General features: G+C 28.6%; 6 protein-coding genes across 11 annotated transcripts; 2 read left to right on the top strand and 4 right to left on the bottom strand.

Annotated features, from left to right (window-relative positions):
* Nucleotides 1-279: 279 nt before the first annotated feature.
* On the bottom strand, nucleotides 280-3,964 carry LOC117602729 (pyruvate dehydrogenase phosphatase regulatory subunit, mitochondrial). The gene is made up of 13 exons (XM_034321086.2): nucleotides 3,702-3,964; nucleotides 3,427-3,639; nucleotides 3,169-3,332; nucleotides 2,925-3,088; nucleotides 2,663-2,846; nucleotides 2,389-2,594; nucleotides 2,017-2,332; nucleotides 1,782-1,939; nucleotides 1,554-1,702; nucleotides 1,179-1,476; nucleotides 918-1,097; nucleotides 650-850; nucleotides 280-562 (listed from the first exon to the last, which is right to left on the bottom strand). The coding sequence occupies exons 1-13, from the start codon at nucleotides 3,962-3,964 to the stop codon at nucleotides 353-355; spliced, it is 2,706 nt and encodes a 901-aa protein (XP_034176977.2). The 3' UTR covers nucleotides 280-352.
* Nucleotides 3,965-4,551: 587 nt separating this feature from the next.
* On the bottom strand, nucleotides 4,552-6,480 carry LOC117602886 (LITAF domain-containing protein). 4 transcript variants are annotated; one of them, XM_034321453.2, is made up of 4 exons: nucleotides 6,072-6,226; nucleotides 5,713-5,834; nucleotides 5,475-5,631; nucleotides 4,552-5,392 (listed from the first exon to the last, which is right to left on the bottom strand). In XM_034321453.2, the coding sequence occupies exons 2-4, from the start codon at nucleotides 5,825-5,827 to the stop codon at nucleotides 5,287-5,289; spliced, it is 378 nt and encodes a 125-aa protein (XP_034177344.1). In that variant the 5' UTR covers nucleotides 5,828-5,834; nucleotides 6,072-6,226; the 3' UTR covers nucleotides 4,552-5,286. The 4 variants fall into 4 exon arrangements, with proteins under 4 accessions (XP_034177344.1, XP_034177330.1, XP_034177323.1 ...); XM_034321439.2 differs by lacking the exon at nucleotides 6,072-6,226 and adding an exon at nucleotides 6,323-6,480 and having other exon boundaries at nucleotides 4,553-5,392; XM_034321432.2 differs by lacking the exon at nucleotides 6,072-6,226 and adding an exon at nucleotides 6,323-6,476 and having other exon boundaries at nucleotides 4,553-5,392; nucleotides 5,713-5,858.
* A 167-nt stretch (nucleotides 6,481-6,647) lies between these two features.
* Nucleotides 6,648-14,502, top strand: Jarid2 (Jumonji, AT rich interactive domain 2). The gene is made up of 13 exons (XM_034321038.2): nucleotides 6,648-7,080; nucleotides 7,152-7,262; nucleotides 7,371-7,540; nucleotides 7,625-11,162; nucleotides 11,240-11,465; nucleotides 11,555-11,707; nucleotides 11,786-11,984; nucleotides 12,054-12,202; nucleotides 12,283-12,592; nucleotides 12,694-13,100; nucleotides 13,182-13,280; nucleotides 13,346-13,648; nucleotides 13,770-14,502. Exons 2-13 carry the CDS (start codon nucleotides 7,177-7,179, stop codon nucleotides 13,854-13,856), a joined length of 5,727 nt encoding a protein of 1,908 aa, XP_034176929.2. The 5' UTR covers nucleotides 6,648-7,080; nucleotides 7,152-7,176; the 3' UTR covers nucleotides 13,857-14,502.
* A 237-nt stretch (nucleotides 14,503-14,739) lies between these two features.
* LOC117602819 (solute carrier family 35 member C2) lies at nucleotides 14,740-17,734 on the bottom strand. The gene is made up of 8 exons (XM_034321311.2): nucleotides 17,493-17,734; nucleotides 17,271-17,404; nucleotides 16,779-17,006; nucleotides 16,487-16,701; nucleotides 16,325-16,397; nucleotides 15,999-16,251; nucleotides 15,739-15,914; nucleotides 14,740-15,661 (listed from the first exon to the last, which is right to left on the bottom strand). The coding sequence occupies exons 3-8, from the start codon at nucleotides 16,986-16,988 to the stop codon at nucleotides 15,308-15,310; spliced, it is 1,281 nt and encodes a 426-aa protein (XP_034177202.2). The 5' UTR covers nucleotides 16,989-17,006; nucleotides 17,271-17,404; nucleotides 17,493-17,734; the 3' UTR covers nucleotides 14,740-15,307.
* An 861-nt stretch (nucleotides 17,735-18,595) lies between these two features.
* Nucleotides 18,596-19,583, bottom strand: LOC143305665 (SOSS complex subunit B homolog). The gene is made up of 2 exons (XM_076690136.1): nucleotides 19,125-19,583; nucleotides 18,596-19,035 (listed from the first exon to the last, which is right to left on the bottom strand). Exons 1-2 carry the CDS (start codon nucleotides 19,581-19,583, stop codon nucleotides 18,796-18,798), a joined length of 699 nt encoding a protein of 232 aa, XP_076546251.1. The 3' UTR covers nucleotides 18,596-18,795.
* Nucleotides 19,584-19,846: 263 nt separating this feature from the next.
* On the top strand, nucleotides 19,847-21,821 carry LOC117602848 (armadillo repeat-containing protein 1). Of its 3 annotated transcripts, none has more exons than XM_034321366.2 (5): nucleotides 19,847-19,985; nucleotides 20,562-20,673; nucleotides 20,739-21,074; nucleotides 21,145-21,354; nucleotides 21,426-21,819. In XM_034321366.2, the coding sequence occupies exons 2-5, from the start codon at nucleotides 20,572-20,574 to the stop codon at nucleotides 21,597-21,599; spliced, it is 822 nt and encodes a 273-aa protein (XP_034177257.1). In that variant the 5' UTR covers nucleotides 19,847-19,985; nucleotides 20,562-20,571; the 3' UTR covers nucleotides 21,600-21,819. The 3 variants fall into 3 exon arrangements, with proteins under 3 accessions (XP_034177257.1, XP_034177264.1, XP_034177271.1); XM_034321373.2 differs by having other exon boundaries at nucleotides 19,944-20,080; nucleotides 21,426-21,821; XM_034321380.2 differs by lacking the exon at nucleotides 19,847-19,985 and adding an exon at nucleotides 20,111-20,218 and having other exon boundaries at nucleotides 21,426-21,821.
* Nucleotides 21,822-22,308: the final 487 nt, after the last annotated feature.

A 22,308-nucleotide genomic window follows, 5' to 3' on the forward strand; every position in this document is an offset into this window, starting at 1 on the left:
TGAATTTTTGTAGGTTAAACTGAATATAAATGTACTATGAGTAAGTGGTATATTCAGTCGGTACCAAAATTAAAATGTTGTGCTATGTAAGTCATTTTAGGGAGTACTTGCAGAATGTATGGTGCATTTGGAAATCTGTAATATAGTACATAATTATTAGTATACATTGATGTAATTTTTTAAGAATTGTAGCTACGAAAGAAGATAAAGCTGATTAATTAAAACGTGGTTTACATAATTCTTTAGGTCAAATGTTAAGCAATGATTTACAATCGTCATTTATCAAGCAATTTATTAAATTTTTTTCTATATACATTATTTATACACAATTCAAAATTTATATTGTCAAAGATTAAGCAGCTTGGTGATCACGCGTTGCATGATAAGAATCCCTTTCCTTATCTGGGAATTTAGTTGGCAAATTTGGACTATGTAGGTGACATTTTGCAGGAAACTTTATTCCTGCTACATCCACTTCATAGTCTCCAGATAATATGTATTCATTTGTTACTTCTTGTGGTCGTCCTTCCGAATCAATGTTTTGTACAAATCCAAGACAGACCTAAATTCAGTAATTTTTTATTTGTTTAAGTAAGAAATTATATTTCGGAAGTTTTATATTGTAGTTTCAAAAACACTAAATTTATACCTGTTTTTTGAACGTAAATCCATAACCAGTAGTAGTTGTCATCCCACAATATTGTCCATTTCGGAAAATAGGTTCACTTCCCCAACACCATGTATCGTACTCAAGATCATGATCGTTTAGCAATAACTGTACGTATTTTCGCTTTACACCTTCTTCGCGTTGCTTTAATAGGGCATTTCTTCCAATGAAATTTATGTCTTTCTGTTAAGCATATAATTAATTATATCAATTCAAATACGTTTAGTTTATATATCTTTAAAAAACTTACATCAAGTTTTACTCTCCAAGCTCGTCCACACTCTAAAGGAGTAGTAAAAGTGTCTAAATCTTGACCCCAAAATGCATAAAATTTTTCAACTCGTAATGCTCGTGTTGCATAATAACCAGCATGCCTTATTCCGTATTTTGCCCCAGCATCTATCAGCCTTGTATAAACATGTAGTGCAAACTATAAATATGTGATATATCGACATTAAATATCATACATAAATCAATACATGTTTTATACCATCCTGTTTAGAGTACTTACTTCATTCGGAATATATAAAACATAGCCAAGTTCTCCAGTATGAGTTAGATTCATTGTACGTATTCCATTAGCAAGTCCAACATCTAGTTCCCTGAATGTAAAAAATGGAAAATTCTTAGGATTTAAATCAGTATCTGTCAATTCTGACAGTAATTGTCTAGTAGCAGGTCCCATAATACAAATCGCTGTATAAGCTGATGTAACATCAGATACTGATACTGATCCGTCTGGAGGTAAATGACGATTGATCCATTGTTTACAGCGCGTTTGTTGTATAGTGGGGGCGATCATCATGTAACTTAAATATTAAAAGAATGATTGTATGATTATATATATTATACTCCATCATTTCAGTAATTTATATATGTAACTTACTGATTGGGAGCTATACGCGCTAAACTGCAGTCATTTTCATATCCTCCACAATGATTTTGCATACCTGTATGGATAATACTTCCTATCGGGACGTCTACATCATTTGAACATAAGTACTGTAACAACTCGACTACTTCCATTCCAGTTGACTAGAAGAACACGTAAATTATAATATTATTTTCAATATTAGTGAATGTAAATTGTATTTATTATAAATGTACATCTTACCCATAAATCAATTTTAGTAAAAGAAGAATAATCACTGAGTCCAACTCTTTCACGACACGCAGCATATTCTTCCGAAACTGGTTCAAACCATGGTGGTTTACTAAATGTATTTGTATACGCAATCTTACATTTTTGAAATCCATTAGTTGTTTCAAAATCTATGTAATAAAGCATTCGTATAAATTTTTTTTTTTTTTTACAGAAATCATATACTTCTTGAACATAATGAACCAACCATCATCTTTATCTAATTGGAACCAGGATGGCCGTTCATATCCCATTACTTGACCAAATACAGCACCGGCTTCTCGAAGTTTTGGATAAATAGGTGACATTCTCAAATTTCTGCCTGTTTTAAATTCATTATGTGGATACTGTAATGCATAATGCATCCCTGGAACTTCTTTTACTCGATCACGTAGAAATTTGCGATTATTATGAAGGCCCAAGAAACGTGATACATCTAATTCATACATATCTAAAGATGTTGAACCGTGGACTATTAATTCAGCGGTTGCTCGACCAACTCCACCAGCTGCTGATATACCTACCTATAAAAATTACATTTATATATTCTATTATTGAATACAAATTTAATATTACTTACCGTTTTCATACCAGCAGCGATGTAATAATTACGAATTTCTGGTGCTCCACCAACTATCCATTTACAATCTGGAGAAAATGCTTCAGGACCATTACACAATTTTTCCAAAATTACATTTCCTAAGCTTGGAACTCTATGAAGCATTTGTTCCAATAAAATATGAAAATGGTCCCAATCTTCGGGTAAGAATCTTTGTTCTGTACTTTCTGAAATATAATTTTTATTAGACTTAAATTCGTATAAAACCAATGACACATCCAAATCAATATCCAACCAGGTATTTTTCCATCTTCAAATACTGGTTTCGCAATAGGCTCAAAACCACCAGCCAACAACCTTCCATCATTTTCTCGAAAATAGATGTAACCATCCAAATCTCTTATAACAGGAGTCATAGGATCTAAACCAGTAATAGGTTTGGTATGTAAATAATAATGTTCTACAGGATGAAGTGGTACCTAAATAAATGTACTTAACATTATTTAAACAATTTAATTGTTTAAAGCATGTTTAATATCAAATAATAATAAAACAACCTTTACAAATGGTTCACTCAGTTTGCCTACATTACGTGCCCAAAATCCAGCACAATTGACAAAATGTTCACATTCAATAGTTCCATGTGTTGTTTCTACAGCTTCAATTTTATCATCTTGTGTTACAATTTTTGTAACTTTACAATTTTCAAATACTTTAACACCTAAAAACAGTGTAATTTAAATATATCTTATAATCGAAACTAAATTTAAATTATAGAAAAATATTAATAACAAAATATACCTTTCTCTTTTGCTTCTTTTATTAATGTTAAGCAAATTTGATAAGGATTTCCTACACCATCACCAGGAATCCATAGTCCACCAGCTAAATCATCTATACGTACCATTGGACAAATTTCTTGTGCTTGCTTTGGTGTAATTAAATGACATTCAATGTTACGTGATCTGATAATTTATATAATTTGTATAATTTTATGATTACTTTGTTTATTGTATATTTATTTGTACTAACTTCATTTCTTATTGTTCATAGACTTACATGGACTCTGCTTTCATCCGTCTAAACACAGTCATACGGTCTCTTGTACGTGCTAAAGAAAGACTACCACATTGTTTCCAACCTGTTGGTAAGCCCTTTTTTTCCAATTCTTTATATAATGCTATGCTATCCTGTGCTAGCTTAACTTGTGCCAAAGTTGGTTTGAATGCTCCAACCAATCCTGAAGTATGCCATGTTGTTCCACCGCCTAATCTAAATTCAAACAAATTCACAAATTAATTTTTATGAGACATAGTATTTTGAAAGAATTCTACCTTTCACTTTCTACAATAACAGTTTGAGGTCCCAGTCCCATAAGTGAAAGATGATAAGCAACTGCACCTCCCATAACTCCACCTCCACATATAACAACTTTTGCTTCCTTAGGAAGTGGATCATCAACATCTTCATTTGTTTCCAAATTAGATTTTGAACTACTGTGTCTTATTCTTTGATAATTGCAAAATACATTATTGCTCCATTTTGTGATATTTTTATTATAAAATGACTTTGAATAATGCCACATTATAATAGACATAAATCTGAGGCTACCCAAAATACTACTGAAAATACACAAAAACGCTACAAACTAATGCGCGTATAAATAATTATATTGTTGTTACAATTAGGTTCTGATAAAAGGTAATAAATGTACTCGCTATACATTTTTTTTCATGTTTGATTCAAAATATTTTCAGCTTTATTTAATTAATAAATGTTATTCAAAACGTAAAAAATGAATATAATTTTTAGTATATTTTAGTCATCTTCTAAAAATAAAGTAAGTTTAAGAATAAGCAAAAATAAAAAGCTAAACTATTCTAAAATTAATTTTAATTATTATATGTAAATAATCAATTTTGGGAAGATGAGAAAGTTTAAAATTTCTTATAAGTTTTAAAGGTTATGTAAGATGTCAGTTTATTTTATTGTGAATCGTGCCATAACCTTACTGACACAGATTATATAAAAAGAACCTTGATTTTTTATCATCTTTGTATATACATTATGGTATATTTTTTTATGTATACAGGTAGGTGAAGATTAAGCATAAAATTTATTAATGATAATTTATAAAATATGACACATTTTATTATACATTAACACAGATAGCTTACATTTTATGTTGAAAAGTATAATTTCACAGTGATGTTTATTTTACAAAGTATTCATTTTTATTTGAAAATTTATATGAATTTCCATAATCGTTACAAGAAAACAGTAGTGCATATTATTTCCAAAAAATAGTCATTTTCAATATTACATTGTTAACATTCATTAGGTAAAACTCCACAAAAACAAATACAAATTGTGTATATTTCTTTTTAACCACTTGCTTGTAAGTAATAATTGCTGTTAATTATTAATGTTGGTTAAATGAAGGCACATTGTATACAACTTTCATGTACATACATATCAAAAGTGCTGAATATTGCTGAAATATACTTTTTATTGCAAAGAAAAATCATTAATAAGATTTGTACTTACTTGGACATTCACCTCAACTATTTGATGCCCTTTGAATGAAAAAGTTCTAAAACCTGCTAAATTAATTTTTAGGACTTTTTCATTTTAATATTTTAATTTATATCAGATCTATTTTAATTAGCAGTTATTTTTATGAAAGTGACTATCAAAAATTTTTTAATATGTGCAATCCTGCTTTGTGCATTATACTAGTTATAAATCTTCATATGAAAAACATTTAAAGCTTTTTGTTTATATTGCAAACATTAGAAACGTGTTTGAATGCATAGAAGTTAAAAATTACTAATAGTATATGTATATTGGAATATAATTCAATTTTCAAGTGACCTCAGAGTGAAATGCAATAAAGATAGATATTAATATCATATTACTTTATCTCCTATAACGTCCCAAATAAGCTTTACAGTTAGGGCAACTATGATGAACATCCATACATTCATCAATGCAACAAGGTATCAGACAGCATCCCAACCAGCATCTATCAATATAAATAGAAAAATGTTAAATATTTTATAACAAAAACAATTGTACTGTTAGTTAAAAGAAAACTTGTGATGTACCCCATTAATGCAATTACAACACCAGATATGTAAGCAATCATTCCAGGTTCTGTTTTTGTTGTAGTATCAATTTCTGCATGACAATGTGGACATATTGTATGAGTTGATCCTGGTCCAAGTGCAACAATTGTTGTTACTATGGTTGGTCCATTTGTGTCTATAATAAAAACAATTTTTTTATAATAACAGCCTTATCTCAACTAATAAAAAGTAATAATAAATTACAAACAAAACATACATGTTTCTGCAGGTGTAAAAGGACTAGCAGGTGGAACACCACCCATTGTTTGAGAATAACCAGGCGGCGCATAAGGAGGAGGCTCATAGGGTGGTGGTGGCCCAGTTTTATGCATTATGTTCCTGTATTATTTATAAATGCAGTATCTATAATTAAATATGGTTATATAACCACACACAAATGAGCAATTGTAACATAGTTAATTTATATTTGCTGAAACACAATCTAATATTACAATGTCAAAGAAGAATAAAATGCATAAGATAATTTTATCAAATCATTAGACATATATTCTCTCCAACATTACTGAATTATGTAAATTATACAAATAACTTCATTAATGATGATAAGTAATTTACCTTATAAAATTATTGAAAATTAATTAAGTTTGAAACACGTATAATTATTATCTTCAAGATAAGTTATACAGCAGTTATCATTACTTGTAAAGTAATAACAACAACCATATTTTGTATTGCATATTATGCATGAATCGATTGCGAAATTTTGTCATAAATGACATTTTACTTTTTTAAATTAAAGTATGACGCATTCAACAATCATTTATTAATATTTGTCTAAGTATGTAATATGCTATGACTTTTCCTACCTTATTAAAGTAACAAACAGATCACAAATTATTTAAATGATATCTGAGTAATATCTTAATATGTATTCCATGTGTATACTTTTAATAGTTTTGAAATGTAAACATGAAAAAGTTAGTAAAATATTCTTATACCCATATATAGATGGCGTAACGTTATTTTCATGAACATTCTATTGAAGCTGATATCGATTATTCAAAATCTGTAAAGTCAAGCATTGTTTTTTGATTCTCTTTTTTCTTTAGGTTAATTTAAAAAAGTAATTATAACTAGTTATGTGCTAAAATGTTTCAGTAAATATATTTATGGTTCTCTATACAAACATTATGTAAAATATCTTTTTCATTGGCTAAACTATTTAGTGTATAGCAAACTGTGTTGTGTAACGCAGTGCATTGTATGCAATGTGAACAAGACTTGAGAAATCAATATAATTTTATAGTGCAGATCTATGTATATCTAAACCATAGATCAGAGCGTGGTATTTAATTTTACTTGACACAATAAACAATCGTCTGTTTAGTGAGAACAGATGTTTTATCGTTGTGCATATTATTAACCTTTATTTACCTATTCTGAATGGAAACTACTTTGCCTTTGAATAGCCATAAAACTTCATGAACTAATAGATTCTGCATTTTGTTTTCAAATATTTATTTAAATATTTTTTACTTACAAATAAGCTTGTATCTTATACGTTATAATAGTTTTTCAGTATTTCTTAACTCTTATTTTTAATAAAAATGGAGATAGTGATCAGGTAAATATTACAGTTCTCTGTTAAAATTCTAGCAGATATATATTTGTCAACATTTTATTATTAATTAACAGAAACAGTTTTTAATAACATTGAAAAATGGTGCTAAGTCGAAATGATAAAAGAAAGAGAAAAGAAGGGGATTTGGTGGATCTTATGGAACCACTTTCAGAATCTCCAAAGAGGTAAATATATAATTTTTTTTTTTTTAAATATACTCTTCAGTTTATGTTAGATCCTATCTGCCTTAAGCATTAATTAATATGTAAAAATATATTTTATATTTCTTATAGAACTAAAGTGCATGCACAGAGAAAATTTGCACAAGGAGCAACAAATGTTTTTAATCCTTCGCATACTCCCATTAAGGATAAAGAGAAAGCTAAACCAGCAGTTATAACTGAATTAATAACACATAAACGACCAAATACAGAAGACTTTTTAACATTTCTATGCTTCAGAGGTTTCTAATTTATTATTATGAGAACATATTTCAATATTATAGTTGTAATTTAACTATTAACAATTAATTATAATTTTTCCTTAGGAACATCAATCTTACCTCCAAGTTTAAACTTTTTTAATGTTGGAAATAAAAAAGAAAAGCCTGAACCTAAGCCATTGCGTGCATCAACTGATAAGGTTATATGTTCTAGTACCACATCTAGTGAAAATCAGAAATCAGACTCAAGTCAAAAAATTGTTACCAAAGTAAAACCTGCCATTAATGATAAAAAAAAGGTTTCAGGTTCAATACAAAAAAATATTACTACATTTAAGAGTGCAACATCTACTGTACAAGCACTGAAAAAGAAGTATCAAGAGCAACGTCTTGCTAAACAAAGGATTAAAAATAAATTTAAAACATCCTGTGTCATGAGAACAAGGTCTTGTACAGAAAGAACAATGTTAAAATCAACAAATCAGTTGCCACCTAGAAAGTTCCTTCCAAGAATTGAGACTAAAAGACTTGGTTTAAGGAGCAGTGTACTTGCAGACAAAACGAAAAAGACTTCCCCAAAAGTTAAGTCTGCTCCACCAAAACCAAAGAAGAAGGTAATTGCAAAACAAAATAGTAGTGATACATCAACTTCAGAATCTACATCTGAAGATGAAGAGGAAGAAGGTCCTTCAGAAAAATCAGTATCACAAATAAAACGTACAGCTCAAAAGAATGTTCAAAAAAATATATGTACAAGAAGTAAATCTGAAATGAGAAGAATTACTAGATCTCATAGTGGAACGGTTTCTCCAAAAAATCTTTGTAGAAGACCGACAAGAAAGACAAAAGAGGCAGCTGCGGTATATATGGAAATTCTCGGGAGAAAGCTTATAAGTCCTGATTTAGAGAATGATGATAATGTTTCTATGGATAGCTTTCCAGAATTACCAAATGCACGAAAAAGTGCTCAAACAGAAAATGAAGTTAAGTCTAAAGCAAAACAGTCTGTTTCAAAACCAGTTACGAAAAACAAAGATGGTAAAATTACTGGTATTCATAGTGTATCAAATAAACGATTAGACAAAACTAAAGTTAGTAAAATTGCTTTTAAAAGTAAAAGACTAATAAGAGTTCAAAAGTATTGCGAAATAGATAGTGATGAGGAATCGGTGAGTTCTTCTAATGATACCAGTAACACAAAGCCTGTTACAAGACGGAGTTTAGGAAAATTAAATAAACCTACAAGCCGATATCTTCGATCTTCTACGAAAAAAGTAGTTACACGAATTGAAGTTCAAAATAATGTAAATATCAAATCGAAATCTCAAGTTCAAAATAATTTACGGTTTAATAAAGAAAAATTTGTAATAAAACGTAAACGAGAACAAAATTTTAGTAAATCATCACCTGAAAAAGGTAGTGAATTAAAACAAAAAGAAGGAAAAATACAAAATAATGCACATGATATCACAGATTCTGATGAAGAAACTTTAGGAATGCTGCTTAATAAGTTAAAAAGAAAGAAAGACGACCCCCCGCCAAATGAAGAAATTTCTCCTAATAATAACAACAGTAGTAATAATAATAATAATAATAATAATATTAATAATAATGATAATAGTAATTGTGATGTTATAGACAAAGTTGAACACTCATTAGATGAGAATTCTGTAAAAGTGGATCTTTCGAAAGTATCGGACGACGAAGAATCTTTTCGCGGGTTTACAAAGAAAACGATATCTAAAGTATTAAATTCTTGTCAAACCCATGCTAATGCTAATCTTCTAGTCACGGAAAAAAGTACTGACACATCAAAAACAACTAACACAGAAGATGTAAAAGATTCAGATGCATCTAATCAACAAGAAAATAAGGAATTAATTAATAATGATCCTTGTTTACATAAAACTTCTCCCACAACAAGTGTGCCAAATAATCAATCTGTCCAATCTGAAAGAATCCAAAAGACAAAATTGGAATTTACAAAACATATTGAAAAAGAGTGTCATCACAAACCAGAAATGTCTGGAAATAATGTAGATATGTCTTTGTCAACATTACATGTAAGAAAAGAAAAGGTAAACATGTCAACCGAGCAAATTGAAAAATGGTTGAATGAAAGTTCGTTTGCCAAAGAAGAAAGTAAATTGGAAATGGAAAATGTATCTGCCTTTAAATACGATGTTTGTGAAAAAAAAACTGATGTATCACATTTGTCTATTTCAACAAAAATTCAACATTTGGTAAGACCAGTTAACGTTACACTTTCAAAATTAGCAGAAAAGGCAAACGCGAAAGATCGTATAAATATGCAGAATAAATGTATATCCATTACAACAATGGACGTGAAGTCCATTGATGTAAAGCAGGAAAATGAAATTACTATTGTAAATAAGAATACCGCAGAGTTGAAAGATATTAATAAAACACGAAATGTAAAATCAAGTAAGGATTCATGTGCTGGAGAAGAAAATGATATTGCATTAAAATGTGATCAAAATGTAGTAGATGTAACTGGCGAAAAAAAGTTGTCAGGTGAAAAGAAAACCATATTCCAACCAAGAAAACCATTTTTACCAAAAGTTAAAGAACGTAAAACAGTAATTCCTAATGCAAATGCATTTTCTCCAGAAAATGAAAGTAGTGTTTATGCATTTGAAAGTGATACTGAAATTCCAGTTAATACTCCATTTAGACGTAAAGTTCGTGAATCTACCAGATCAAACATGGCTATTGCTTTATCTGAAAGTAATGAACAAAAAGCTGAAAGTGATACAATTAAATCTGAAAATAATACAAATAAGAATGTAGAAAAGATAATCACAGATGATTGTGAGATAACCGAATTAAAAGAAAATTCCAATACTGTCCTTCTACCAAAAGAAAGTGAAGCAATTGAAACAAAAAATGTACCAAATGCAACACTAAATATAAACAAATTTGAATTACCTAAAAATTTCGCAACATTAGCTAATATACAAGTTCTACCATTGGATAAGTTAACTACAACTTGGAGTAATGTAAATTGTAGTGCTTCAATTGCTGTACAAGTAAATCTTGATGATAATGCACAGTCACAAGAACATGGAAGAGAAGGAGATTCAAATCCACATAAAAGTACAGAAATATCCACTCAAACTGAGAGTAATAACGAAAATGACGATGAGAATGATGGTCAACTATTTTATATACCATTACAAGCTGTTACAAGAAATGGACCAAATTTAGTTCAAGGTCAACAATTAATTCAAGGTGTAGCTGTTAAACTTGGTACCGAAGGACCAACTGGACCTAATCAGAAAGTTCTTTTGAGAGCCAAATTAGTTACAAAACCTCCTGCATCTATTGCGCGTTGTCCTCCTGTAGGTACGGTGCAACCTACAACTCGTACACCACCGAATTCTACTTTTATAACAACAGATCACTCAACACCATCTACCTCTTCAAGTGCAGCTTCAATTATCACTGCACCTATCCCCGAAACTCAATCATCTTCTCCATGTAAAAATGAAAACGTAATACAAACTGTAAACAGGCAAAACATTGGGATTTTATCAAATGTGGGAACAGAAAAATTGACGAAATCTCCGAAAACTTCTAGAGAAAGAAAAACATCTATTGATTCAAATAAAAATGGGAAAAGGTAAATATATAATTTCACCTTTCTTAAATGACAAAATTAAGTACTATTTTTTAATACATATATGCTTTAAATTACAGGTGTCAAATTAAATCAAAACAGAAAAGTTCTGAAGTTTATTCTCCGTCTAATAATGTAACATTTCCAAATGCAAAGGATGTAAATAGTGAAGCATGCTTAGTCGAAGCTCCAACATTTCATCCTAGTGAGAAAGACTTTCAAGATCCTCTAGAATATATAGACAAAATAAGACCAGTTGCAGAGAAGTTTGGAATATGCCGAGTTGTACCACCACCCAATTTTAAAGTAAAATTAATTAATGTGTTACAATTAATTGATACAAAATGAGATATGAATACATTTTACTTATATTTCTTTTATCATTGTTATTTTAGCCGGAATGTAAAGTATCAGATGACATGAGATTTACTGCTTATAACCAGTATGTGCATCGTATGCTTCATAGATGGGGTCCTAATGTGAAGGAAATGATGGCTATAAAAAAATACTTGGCCACGCAAAGCATAACACTAACTCATCCACCTTGGGTAAAATTTCGTATTTATGATTCTTCATTTAATTTTTCTTGTTTTTAGAACATTTATTAATTTGATGTATGTTTTCAGATTGGTGGCATGGAAGTTGATTTACCTCATCTATATCAGACAGTTCAAAGTTTAGGTGGATTAAAGGAAGTTATTGAAAAGAAAAAATGGCAAAAAGTAGCTGATGGTATGAAGATACCAAAATCTGCCCAAGATCGTGTAACCAAATTAGATGACATTTATTGTAAATATTTACTACCATATGATACGTTGTCTCCAGGTATTTATATATAAATATACAAAAAACATATAATTTTTTTTCATTTACTTATTAAGAAAACCTCTTTAGAGGAAAGAGGCAAGTTATTTGATGAAGTTGAATCTGAATGGATAAAAAAAGAAAGCAGAGCTTTACAGAGGCAAAACGCACCAGTTACTGAAAATGAAGAAGATGAAGATGATGATAGTTCTGATGAAATTGAAGAGTGCATTGTAAAAGTATGAATTCTAAATTATAATGATTATACTTCGATAGGTTTAAATTTATTTTCATTTATAAAACGTACATAATTTTATAGGGTAGAAATATGCCATTAAATGCTTTTTATCGTATCGCACGAAACACACAACGTATGTGGTTTGGTGAAAACCAACGATCTGGAAATGAAGCTGAAGGTGCTTCTGCTGATGAGGTTGAAAGCGCATTTTGGAAACATGTTGCAGAAAGAAAACGGCATGTCTGTGTACATGCTGCAAGTATTGATTCAAGTGGTCGTGGGTTTGGATTTTCTGTTGCTAAAAATAGTCCATTTGCAAGACACCCGTGGAACCTTAAAGTACTTACTAATAATGCTGGATCAGTATTACGCGCTTTAGGCCCAATAATGGGTATGGAAATACTTTTACAATTTTTCTAATCAAATAAATCAATTTATTTTATTTTATTTTTTTCATAAATTATTATTTTATAATTGTAATTTTACTTATAGGTGTGACAGTACCAACCCTTCACGTGGGCATGTTATTCAGTGCTTGTTGTTGGTACCGCGATCCTCATGGTCTTCCCTGGATAGAATATTTGCACACTGGTGCTAAAAAAATTTGGTATGGTATACCAGATGAACACAACAACCATTTCAGAGAAGCACTATCAAAAATGGTGCCGCGTTATTGTAAAAATAAAACTATATGGTTACCATCAGATACAGCCATGGTTCCTCCAGAATTGTTAGTTAGTAACGGAGTGTCATTATGTCAAACTGTACAAGAACCAGGGCAATTTATAATTGTATTTCCTAAAGCATTTACATCAAGCATATGTACTGGTTACGTGGTTTCTGAAAGTGTTTACTTTGCACAACTCTCGTGGCTAGAAACTGCGGAACAAGTATTTAAAGTAAATACATATTATTCTTATATTTTTTAATTATATATTTGCGATATCAATTTTTATGATACAATTTAATAATTATTTTAGGACATACAAGATAGCTGTGAACCATCGATCTTTTCATTTGAGAGATTATTATTCAATATTATTAATGATTCTAGATCTCATATAGAAGTATTAAAACAGGTAAATATCAACATTAATAAGGTTTCATGTAAATTATTTTTATTTAATAATGATTACATTTATAGATTCTACCAAGTGTAATTAAAATTCGTGAAAAAGAAATAAGTTACCGAAAACAGTTAGTATCAGTGGGTTTAATAAATACGGAAAGATTACCTCTGCCGGATAGTGGAAAACGAAAAAAAGGGAAAAAAGTGAAAGAGGATGATGGTGATTTTGAATGTGAAATTTGCAGAGCTAATCTATTTGTTTCATTGGTTAGTAATTCCCAAGATGACAGTATTTACTGTTTACCACATGCATTGCAATTATTTAACAAGAAAAAGCAAGTTTTAAAACATTGTACTTTAATGTATACATACAATGAGGTAAGTTTTCCAAATACATGGTACATTATTATTATTAACTTTCCAGTAATAAAAATCACGCTGCGTGTGTACATGTTTACAAATTAAACAAAATATAAACTGAGTTTTCCTTTTTAAATAGGATGAATTGGACGACTTAATTCATAAACTGGGAGAGAGAATTGAAGCCAAATCTAAAAAGACTAATCAAATCAAACAGACTAAGTAATGAACCTACGAAGTTATTTATTAAATTATATAGGTAACAATTATTTATTAATCTATATTAAAGTATAATGATTATGTTAGGTATACATCATATTTATTCATTTTATCGTAGTAATACAAATGTATATACAAAATAAGTTCATTTCATTATTTTAAACGGATCAACTTAAAATATTAAAAAGAAAAAAAAATCAAACCACTATCCATGCATTACTAATAAAACTTAATTTTAATACGAAGAAGGTCGCTTTTACTTTATATTGCTTTTAAATATAATATTTATACACATATTTCCTTACATTTGATTATCATATATTATATTGTCAAATATAACATTTAAGCAGAGTTTACAGCATAATAAAAATTGAATCGTGTAGAATATATCTTACAGTAAGTGAAGTTCATAGTACTTGTTATTCAAAAATTAAATAAAATATAAAATAACATACTTATATATACAAAATTTATTATAAATTTTAAAGTTAACATTCTCAATATGAGAACATACAAGTTAAATTTCTTTGACATATGTTACTAGTATTAATACACAGATGAGTTTGTGTATTATCAAATGAGCATCACGTAATAATATAAAACGTAATGTTTCAAAAATGTATAAATACAATATTTTACATAAGAATTAAAAACAACAAAATTGTAAGAAAATTCTTTATAAACGACATTAGTATTCATTAGTTATTAACTTTTACTTCAATACATGGATATTTATGCACATTACAAAAAATAATATTAAACAATAACACTATCTTTTTACTAAAATTCTGACTGAAAAAGTTACATTAAATTTGCAAATGTTATTAACAACATTCAATTTACATGCAGTATTTAATTATCTATTATTATACTGTGCGTTTATTGGATCCTTAATGTTCAAAAAAAAAACAAAAAAAAAAAATTAAAAAATTAAATGCAGCAAAATTAAAAAAAAAATGCTACTAATCGGTAAGATACAATTATGCCATTTTTGAATAAAGAACTACTAACACAGACTGAAATTTTTAGGGATAAGTTAAACTTATAGAAAGTTCTTAAATAAATATAATTCACGGTATTATTTATGAAAGGAATGGTCTTTTAACTCTTTTTACCATAATAAATATTTGTATGCCTTCTTTTTTTATGCATTGTTTATATGTTTACAACATTATAAATAAATATTGGAGTAAAAGTTTAGGTGTTCATGTTCATATAATCATATAGAACAAATGAATTTGGTACATTAATATAAAGTTTACCAATAATATAGACTACATCCTTAAACATATGACTCATTAATGAAAATTTCATTAAAAATAAAAGCAGTTGTAGGATATACAACTGAATACAAACATAAGAATAGTTATAAAATGCAGTATGTATGTCAGACATGGAATGACCTTCAATAGTAAATAAATCTTGTCTTGTTGCACACCAATATCACAAGTCTACGATTTACTGCTCCCTTCGTTGCAATATATTAGACAATATTTGAGTAGAATTCTCACCGTGTTTCATCGTATCGTCTTCTTCCGAACTGAATTCCGCATTTAAAAGATTTGTTATAGAAGTTGATTTTTGTGTTAAAAGAGGTAAATTTGTATCGATTCCCTCTTCATTTTTTAAGTTAAGACTTAGCGAAGAATTTACTTGTAATTCCAAGTTTTCATTTTTCTTATTTCTATTTGATAATACTTTTTGAATAGAGTGAATTATGATACCACCAAGGCACATTAACAACCCTATAAAATTAAGGCCACTTATTTGATCACCTTTCCATTCAACAGCCAAAATTAAAATACATATCTCCTACAAATATATATATTTAAATATCATCATTACAAAATTAAATTATTATATATATGTATTATTATATTTTGACTTACTTTAATTATGCCAGTAATTGAAAGAGTAAGACTAGAAGTGTATGTTACAACTAGAAATTCCATGACTTCCATATGGAAAGCAATAATAGCACTTCCAAGCACAGCAATAGTAGTCATTGCAATAGATTGTACATCATTCCAATCAATATTTTTAAAGCTACTGTACACATGAGATCCTGAATGATAAATTTTATATTAGAATGTATTTCAGGGAAGTTTAATTAGCTAATTATGAATTTTATATATGTATAAACTCTTACCCTCAAACCATATCATCACTGGCACAACAGGTAACAGCATCCATAGTTGCATATAGTACATCATATCAATTGGGCTTTTCATTCCAAGTTTAGACTTTTGCATAATAAGTTGTGTCATAGTCCATCGTACACCACTTGAAAATGATGCTAGGAGGCAAATTACAAATCCAAAAATAGCAAATTGTGTTGATTTGTAAGTAAACATAAATAAGCCTCCTGATATCATTACTACAATACATATTAATGACCAAGACTACAACAGAATTAATTCCTTGATTACTTTTGCTATAAAAATATAAATATATTTAAAAAATCAATACTGTTACCTTTCTTTCTAATTTTAAAATAAGAGCAAATCCAAGAATAAAAATAATAGTAGTTGATTTTGTCATAGTATACCTAAATAAAAGCATAACCATTATTACATAGTATTAAATATTTTATTTCATTAACAACTTGGAGATAATGTAAAAATCTATTATACATACAATGACATTGTTATTAATGAAATTGCCCAGTTTGATAAACCAACATCAAGACCACTAGCTATACCCACTGGCATAACCATCCATAATATACTATGTAAAGAAAGTTTTAATTGTTGCTGTCTTTTCCAACATGTTTTAATACATCTTATTAGAGAAGATAAAAGAAATTTAATTGATAAATGACATATCACCACAGTTAGAGGAAAATGAAATCCCTAAAAAATTATTACATATCCAAAATAAAATCACATAATGACAAAAGTTTTTATAAATTGTGAAATTACTTACTTACATATGAATTGTAAAGCCATTGTACATAAAATGTGAGGCCTACTGATAAGACAAAGTAAATGACAATTAATGTAAGAATTTTGCAAAGTTTCTTCCAAGGAGATACTTCTTTCTTAGATGTATTAGGAAATTCTTGTACAGGTTGAAGAAAATAATCTGAGGTATCATCTGCATCTTTTGCAATTTCATATTTTATATGTGATCTTGTCATACTTTAAAGGACAGTAATCTGTAAATGCAAATTATATTAGTTTACATATATCATTCTCAACATAAAAGTAACAATGTTCAATTCTTTTTTTTTATAACACGACAAAACTCAATAGTAAACAAATTAAAAACTTATCTTATCCATAATGCTTATCTTATCTATTGTTTGTATTCTACAAATTTAAATTAAAACAATACTTATACTGAAAATTTATGAATTACTATATGTTATGTATAGAATTAAAACATTGCTGATTAATACATATAAATGCATTAGACATACCGTTTTGTGTTTTTGCTGATTCATAAAAAAGAACAATAAATTATTATGTTTGATATTATACATCTGTTACCAAATCATATGTTTAGTAATAGAAATATCCAAAATATAGTACAGATGTAATCATTGTATCGATTCTTCAAAATTACAACACATAAAATTATAAACATATGTATATACATAAAATTGAGAATTAGAAATAAAATACATATCGTAATCACTTACTTCGATGTGACATATCACATAAGCGTGGAACCATCTATAAACATAACCTAAAAAGTGGAGTAGAGAAACAGAAATGGTATACAATCCGATGATTGAACTTGTCCTGGAAATTCCTTTATTCTTAAATTTATTGGTCTAATAAACTTCATAAGTGAGTTGGATAGATTTTGGTAAATATTCTAATTGCGGATCTTTAGTTGCTATAAATGTATTATTATCAGTTTTGTAAAAAATAGAAAAGTATATTTAACATGATTAAGTTTTGAGATAAATAATATTTGAAACTTATAATGTTTTATAAATTCATTATTCAGGGAAAGTCATTAATTTTGTAAGAATTTAATTACAGGAAAGTATATTTAGTAAATATTAAATATGGGCAAAGTTAAAATAAGTGCAATATATACATATATGTACTGCAGTTCACCAGAGTCCATAACTACGAAAAGACCAATTTTCGTTCTTTGCTCATCTCTAGTACGCATCTTCGCTCTGATTGGTGATACTCCCAAACGAAGTGGAAAGCGATTAGCAGAGAGCTCGCTGCGTTCCCCCACCATCTTCCAACCTGCGCGTCGCAGTTATGGACTCTGGTGAACTGCGGTATATATATGAATTCTTATTATTTAAAATGTAAAGGAAAAATGGAGAAAATATTTAATGCTTTTTTTAAATTTGTTTAATTTCTTCAAAAGTGTAAAATACAAATCAGTTATTTCCAAGCAAAGTTTATACTGAATAAAAAGAACAAATATGAAGGATACTTATGATTTTTATACTATAAAAGATTTTTGTATGTAATGTAAAAAGCTACTTAAAATTAACTTGCTATTTTTACTCAGTATAAATTAAGCTCATACATATGGTGTTTCTTAATAAAATATATTTTTAAAAATTATCAAGTAAGATTATTTACTAGTTAAATGCAGAATACTTTATATTACACATTACATTATTTATCATAATAAGACAAATTTTGATACTTATATTGATTTGAAGACAATCCTTACATTTTAAATGATATACAATATTAAATACAAAGATTAATAAAAGATAATTGTACTAAATAATAGTATAAATCTAAATTATTAATTAATAATAATAATAATATGTTTAATCTATTATCCTTAAGTGGATTGTCCTCAATTCACATTATGAATTTAAACACACTTTATCGTATACATTAATTCATGAATACACATATACAGGATTATTAGAAAAACAGTATATTACAGTTGTCCTGAATGTAATCAATTGCATATTTTTATTACACATATATAATTAGCCGTTTTTTATTTGTGTGTTATCTACGGTCACTACGTCCACCGTTTCTATATCCCCCGCGACCGCGAGAATTAGTTTTTGTTGTAACAGTTGTTTTTGTTGTTGTATCACCAGAATATCTTGCAGAACCTCCTGGAAGTCCAGAAGTGCTACTACTACTATTTCCACCACTATTGCCATTGTTATTGTTTCCACTTTTTGTTGTAGCAGAACTACTAGGTGCCCCACTGGTAGGTGTTGTTGAATTACTCTGAATTGCCTGTAGTAAAAGTAGGCAAATTAATACAAAGATATTGAGAACAAGTTGAAGTATTAATAACTTATAAAATAATGTTAAAAGAAATATACCAAAGGTTGTCTTCCAGACTGTCCAGAGATATTATTTGCATTTCCATTGTTTGTAATGTTATTATTAATGTTACTACCAGGTGGACCAGATCCACTCTGATTAATCATTTGTTGTGCTAGAGCTGGATTTGGTTCACTCATGTTTAATTGTTCATTTATTACCATACAAAATTCTCCAATCTTTTGTATGTCACCATTTTTTCCAGAATACAGTGTTAAACACTGTCTCCAAACGGATGCATATCCCTTTGTTAATCTTACAATATCACCTGGTACTAAAAGTTGTCCAGGTTCGTCCCAAATTGAAACGTTCATACATGCTGTACTGTCTGCTACTTTAAACGTTCGAACTTCGCGGTTTTCTTTGGTAATAGTAGGATGGCCAACTTCCAAAACAATAAACACTACGTTAATGTTTTTTTGACCCGGCCGTATATCTTTTATCAGTACGTATTCCATTGTTTTAATAATCAATATACACTTTACACTAGCACTCCTTATGAACAATCACCTGTGCGTATGTATCTGAAAATACGTGGGATGTGTTCTTACTTTTATGGGCTTCCCTATTACTCTTAACGTTCGTTAGATATCGTATACTACATTGACTTCTTTCTACAAATATTCAGGATAACACCAATGAAGGTTTAAAATGCTTAATTATGTAAAATAAGAAAGAAGTTCATTAGAGAGGTAGTACGGGTGTTATGCTGTTGGTAGTTGATGGAACGAATATCAGCCATCTTATTTTAGTACGTCATACAGACACCAGTTTCGCTACTGTACTACAATATGTGCGTCATCAAAATAATTTGGCACCAGCTGGTTGTAGCATGACTGTTGCTGTTATTACTACATAGGGTAATACTGATATATTTGTTTAAAAGATACATGTGTATTATATGTCTTTATATATATATATATATGTGATAGTATGTAAACATATGTATTTACGCGTATGTATTTACTCGTTTATGTAAAGTCTATACATACGTTACGCGTCTAATGTTTTGTACCCGAAATTTGATTCTTCTAAAAATTTCTTTTATTTACCATATATGATAGACATTGATTTATGTACATATATGCGTCAAGTACATATTTAAATATATTTTATTATATCTTAATATATATTTTGTAAAAGTAGCAAATATCATGTTAAAAAATTGTAAAAGACAAAATCCTTTCTGCTTTATAATTTCAGTTTACAAATTTTAACCCTATAAACAGTTTAAAATTTATTACTTAAAATGTCATAATATCAACTGAGCATGTACATTTCATCATATAAGTTATATTCGCTAATTATTTAATTTGATTAGAACGTTGACAAAGATTCGTTAATATTTAAATGGCTGTATCGTACCGTAAAAGTGAAACAAGATACTTCTTATTTTGATTGTATTGGTTTAAGATTAAATTAATGTCAACATTTAGGTATTAGATAATGGACGTGGACGAGTCTATAGATCCGAAAGAATTGAAAGTTACTCTCGAAACTTATAAGAAATTGGCTAATGATTTTACAAACCACGACACGATTTTAAAGGTAAGAATATAGACTTCTTTCAAATTTATACATATTCCGTTATTATTATAATCTGATTATTCTAGGATAAAACAGTTTTGTCATATGTGGCATATATCTTAGAAGTACCAGATGCCGAAATTGTTAATTTGGGCTTAGATATTTTGGAACTGTTTGTTAAAAATCTGGACAATTATGTACACATAACCTCTACCTTTGGAGTTCGTGAAGCCTTAGATGCAGTTATAAATAAATACAATTTAGAGGAACCAAAGATATCTACGCGAGCACAATCCTTAAAAAATGATATAGAAAGAATGAAACCACCAATATATAATTTACACAGTAGATGTCGTAGGGTCATAGAACCCAAAAAACTAAAAACACATGTTATTGTGTTACATGTACAAGGTTTATTACCGGTAAATATGAATAGTATCTGTGTTTTAATATTACATACTTACCGTTTTACAACAATGATATATAACATAGGAAACCAGAGCAGAATTAGAGGCAATATTAATAAGAATCAATGGATTAGTATCTCTTGTAGTTGATGTAGAACATCAACGAGTTACAATGCGTACTTTAAGTTATGTCACAGCCAAACAAATTGCAGAAGCTATTCAAAAAAATTCAGAAAATATGGAAGCAAGACTAGTGACAAGAAATAAATTGAATCAGGAATATCTTGTTAAATTGGTAGATATATGTATATATTTATATATTCTAACATAAAATTATGTATTTTCCTCACACTGTATAATTTGTAGATTCATACTGGGAACAATGCTGATACTGATGATATGCCAGAATACTTACCTGAAGAGGATGAACAAGAAGATGAAAAAGAGGGAGTTGTTTCATTATTTACTGGATTAAGACAAAGTGCTTCATCATTGTACAAATCCACTGCTGAGTTTCTTCATAATTCATTTTACTGGTAAATTTATAAGTCATAGTACATTAAATATAATTTTCTATTCTATTATTACTAAATAATTGAATAAACATAGACAGTGTGTGAAATTGCAATTTTATGAAAAAGTACTTTTACATAATTTACTTTAAATTAGTTAAATTTTAGTATCAGTCGGTACATTTAACTTGCGTATATTTTTGTTTATTTTGAATATCAAAATCATGTGTTACTTTATCTAATCAAACATGCATGGAAAAAGATAGTTGGATCTAATAATAATATTGAAGATCTGAGTTACTACTTTAAATTTCTTGTTAATTAAATTGTATATACACAATGTATTGAAATTTGTAATTAAGTGAAAAACAATGAAATATTTAAAAATTATAACATACTATAAAGTTAGCTGTAAAACTTTTACATAATCTACAATGAAATTACAAAAGATAGAATTATTACCTTAAAAAATGTAAATAAGGTTTTTTCAAACAGAGATTTTACGTTGTACGTACATCGAATTAGTATTAATATTATAAAAAACAATTTATTTCAAATGACACTGAGCGCCTGATTTTTGAATTTTTATCACTAGGTATAAATGAAGTATTTTCCTACTGTATGCATTGTAACTTCTTTTTATTACTAGTATGTTTAAATGCATGACAACATGTATGTTTTATTGTCGAACATAGGCTGTGCAATTATTTATTATAAATATTTTAATAAGTTAATAT

The sequence above is a fragment of the Osmia lignaria genome, chromosome 9 (assembly GCF_051020975.1).
Source record: "Osmia lignaria lignaria isolate PbOS001 chromosome 9, iyOsmLign1, whole genome shotgun sequence".
In the NCBI taxonomy this organism is placed as follows: Eukaryota; Metazoa; Arthropoda; class Insecta; order Hymenoptera; family Megachilidae; genus Osmia; species Osmia lignaria.

What these genes read in the sequence shown, in the direction of transcription:
- LOC117602729 (XM_034321086.2), bottom strand. Translation starts at nt 3,964, where the DNA reads ATGTCTATTATAATGTGGCATTATTCAAAGTCATTTTATAATAAAAAT. An exon ending in GCGCGTATAGCTCCCAATCA is followed by an intron (nt 1,477 to 1,553) that starts GTAAGTTACATA and finishes TTAATATTTAAG; the next exon opens with TTACATGATGATCGCCCCCA. An exon ending in TTTTATATATTCCGAATGAA is followed by an intron (nt 1,098 to 1,178) that starts GTAAGTACTCTA and finishes ACATATTTATAG; the next exon opens with TTTGCACTACATGTTTATAC.
- LOC117602886 (XM_034321453.2), bottom strand. Translation starts at nt 5,827, where the DNA reads ATGCATAAAACTGGGCCACCACCACCCTATGAGCCTCCTCCTTATGCG. An exon ending in TTTTACACCTGCAGAAACAT is followed by an intron (nt 5,632 to 5,712) that starts GTATGTTTTGTT and finishes TTTTTATTATAG; the next exon opens with ACACAAATGGACCAACCATA. An exon ending in GTTGTAATTGCATTAATGGG is followed by an intron (nt 5,393 to 5,474) that starts GTACATCACAAG and finishes TTATATTGATAG; the next exon opens with ATGCTGGTTGGGATGCTGTC.
- Jarid2 (XM_034321038.2), top strand. Translation starts at nt 7,177, where the DNA reads ATGGTGCTAAGTCGAAATGATAAAAGAAAGAGAAAAGAAGGGGATTTG. An exon ending in AACATTTCTATGCTTCAGAG is followed by an intron (nt 7,541 to 7,624) that starts GTTTCTAATTTA and finishes ATTTTTCCTTAG; the next exon opens with GAACATCAATCTTACCTCCA. An exon ending in TTGAAGAGTGCATTGTAAAA is followed by an intron (nt 12,203 to 12,282) that starts GTATGAATTCTA and finishes ATAATTTTATAG; the next exon opens with GGTAGAAATATGCCATTAAA.
- LOC117602819 (XM_034321311.2), bottom strand. Translation starts at nt 16,988, where the DNA reads ATGACAAGATCACATATAAAATATGAAATTGCAAAAGATGCAGATGAT. An exon ending in AGTGATGATATGGTTTGAGG is followed by an intron (nt 15,915 to 15,998) that starts GTAAGAGTTTAT and finishes TTTATCATTCAG; the next exon opens with GATCTCATGTGTACAGTAGC. An exon ending in CAATTACTGGCATAATTAAA is followed by an intron (nt 15,662 to 15,738) that starts GTAAGTCAAAAT and finishes ATATATTTGTAG; the next exon opens with GAGATATGTATTTTAATTTT.
- LOC143305665 (XM_076690136.1), bottom strand. Translation starts at nt 19,583, where the DNA reads ATGGAATACGTACTGATAAAAGATATACGGCCGGGTCAAAAAAACATT. An exon ending in AGTCTGGAAGACAACCTTTG is followed by an intron (nt 19,036 to 19,124) that starts GTATATTTCTTT and finishes CTTTTACTACAG; the next exon opens with GCAATTCAGAGTAATTCAAC.
- LOC117602848 (XM_034321366.2), top strand. Translation starts at nt 20,572, where the DNA reads ATGGACGTGGACGAGTCTATAGATCCGAAAGAATTGAAAGTTACTCTC. An exon ending in ACCACGACACGATTTTAAAG is followed by an intron (nt 20,674 to 20,738) that starts GTAAGAATATAG and finishes TGATTATTCTAG; the next exon opens with GATAAAACAGTTTTGTCATA. An exon ending in AGGAATATCTTGTTAAATTG is followed by an intron (nt 21,355 to 21,425) that starts GTAGATATATGT and finishes TATAATTTGTAG; the next exon opens with ATTCATACTGGGAACAATGC.